This window comes from Frankliniella occidentalis, unplaced genomic scaffold, assembly GCF_000697945.3.
Source record: "Frankliniella occidentalis isolate FOCC.00 unplaced genomic scaffold, Focc_3.1 Scaffold46, whole genome shotgun sequence".
Taxonomy (NCBI): Eukaryota; Metazoa; Arthropoda; class Insecta; order Thysanoptera; family Thripidae; genus Frankliniella; species Frankliniella occidentalis.
The window spans coordinates 1,210,657-1,212,597 of NW_026267176.1; the positions used below are offsets into that span (position 1 = coordinate 1,210,657).

At 58.4% G+C, this 1,941-nt stretch overlaps 1 protein-coding gene across 1 annotated transcript in view; it reads left to right on the forward strand.

Moving 5' to 3' along the window:
* The window catches only part of LOC113201877 (ankyrin repeat and death domain-containing protein 1A-like), a 60,454-nt gene that overhangs the window by 30,316 nt on the left and 28,197 nt on the right, over window positions 1-1,941 (forward strand). The window contains exon 2 of the mRNA XM_052267079.1: window positions 568-787. Within this exon, the coding sequence (XP_052123039.1) occupies window positions 598-787 (190 nt within the window). The 5' untranslated portion in view covers window positions 568-597. The remainder of the gene's footprint in view (window positions 1-567; window positions 788-1,941) is intronic.

A 1,941-nucleotide genomic window follows, 5' to 3' on the forward strand; every position in this document is an offset into this window, starting at 1 on the left:
CCCCAACCTGAAACCTCATCATGGGATGGATATCGCGATTGAAGTGGTTCGTCGCCGAGAGCGTGTGAGTGTGGTGGTGGTGGTGTAGAGAGACAGGAAGGGGCGTGATTTTCTTTTTGGTTTGGAGGGGGGGGGAGAGCTGTTTTGTCCTCGTTACGATAAGGCCACAAGGTCAACAGCGTTGTAAAAGCCTTTGTTTCGCACGATGGCCGTTAGGCTCGGGTCGGCCCCGGCCTATGGTGGTCGCCTCTATGGCCCCGGCAGCCACTTGAGCCGGGATGTCGAAGCATGAGCACGGATCGGAGAGGAGCGATTAAAAGTAATTGAAGGTTGGGAGGGCGAGAGGGGACGGGGTAACGGGCGGCGAGGTCCTCTCGGAAATAATAGGCGGAGAGGGACATCGAAAGCGGGGGAGGTCTCCGCCAAGAACAGCCCGACCAGGCAGGGGGGGCAAGAAGGCCGGGGGGCCACAGCAGCCGTCAGGGTAAGTTTAGCGGGGTCTGACAAACCCTGCCGCCGACAACCTGCCGCTCATCCGCGCCTTCCCCCTTTTCGTGTTTGCTGCAGGTGCGGAGCAGCAGGTGCGCCACGGCCGCCATGGACGAGCGGCAGCATCAGCAGCAGCTGGAGCAGCAGCTGGAGCAGCGGCTCGGCCTGGGCGACGGTGAGCAGGTGCCCGCCGCCGTCAAGCAGCGCCGGGCGACCCTGGCCGTGCTCACGCCCGGCATCGACCCGCCCAGCGACGAGGAGGCCGTGTCCGCGTCCTCCTCGCGGCGCAGCAGCCGAGGTGAGCGAGCGGAGCCCGCTCCGCGCGCCGCTCGCTCAGGGCGCTCAGTCAGAGCGATGAATAAGGGATGGTGAGCGAGCGACTCGCCGCGGAGCAATCACAAAATACATTGTCAGGGATATGATGATTTATTTTTTTATTTTTTTGGTCCACCAGAGGGACACGGTCGGTGACAGAGGGGACAAGAAAGTGACCTTGAATCTGCGCGCGTGGCGAGGTGTATGGCAGGCAAGGGATTTTTTTTTTCGCCGTACAAAGTTTGCTCGATTTTAATGGGTTCTCTTCGGCCTCACTTTTTCGGGCATGTTTTCTCGTATTTTCCGTACAAACTTGAGATCACACGAATATACACACACACAGACACATCCACGCAGTCATGGCAGCATATTCGCTGTCAGAAGTGACTTTAATAGTCGGTACTTTGAGAGGCAAAACGTGGACGGGTGGGGTGGGGTGGGGACCAGGGAACTGAAAAAGCCAACCAGGGCGTCTCTATGTTCTGTGTGTTTTGTGAAGGCGGGACCAGCCGAGAGCCGCGAGGCCGTATACCGCTCGTGGCGAGAGGAGCTCCTTTGTGGCCTAAAGTGGGTCAATTCTCTTGGAAACATCCCAAAAGGCGGGGCTCGGCGGCAGGACCGCCTCTTAGCCGCTCTCCCCGCCACCGGGGCGTGGAATGACACGGCTAAGTCGAATTTAAGGACCGCCATAACTTGCTCCCGCGTGTGACACACGATTTAAATGCCGGCTTGCGGCCCGCGCGGCGGGGGCCTAGTCGACGGCGCGGGCGCGGCCTGGCAGCAAGGGAGGGGGAAAAAACGCCTTAATCCTCCCTCGAGCTCCAGCAGCCGCAGCTCCCACTCTGCCCGCCTGGCTTCCTGCCCTTCCTTGCCGGGCGTTTGCCAGGCTTCTCGGCCGCGTGTATCTTTATGAGCCCTCGCGGGACCCCGCGCCGTGGCGTAAGAGCTCACGCCGCACGCGTTTTATACGGTGAGCAATGTTGAAAAACGAGTCATTCATTAAATTATTTCATGTCTATTTGAGTCTAAAACATAGGCTAAAGCTAGAGAAAAATATATTTGGTGAAGTTTGCTGGTCTCTGGCAGCAATTGACAGTCACAGCTACCTGACAGCTGACATTTCAACATTACTTGCGT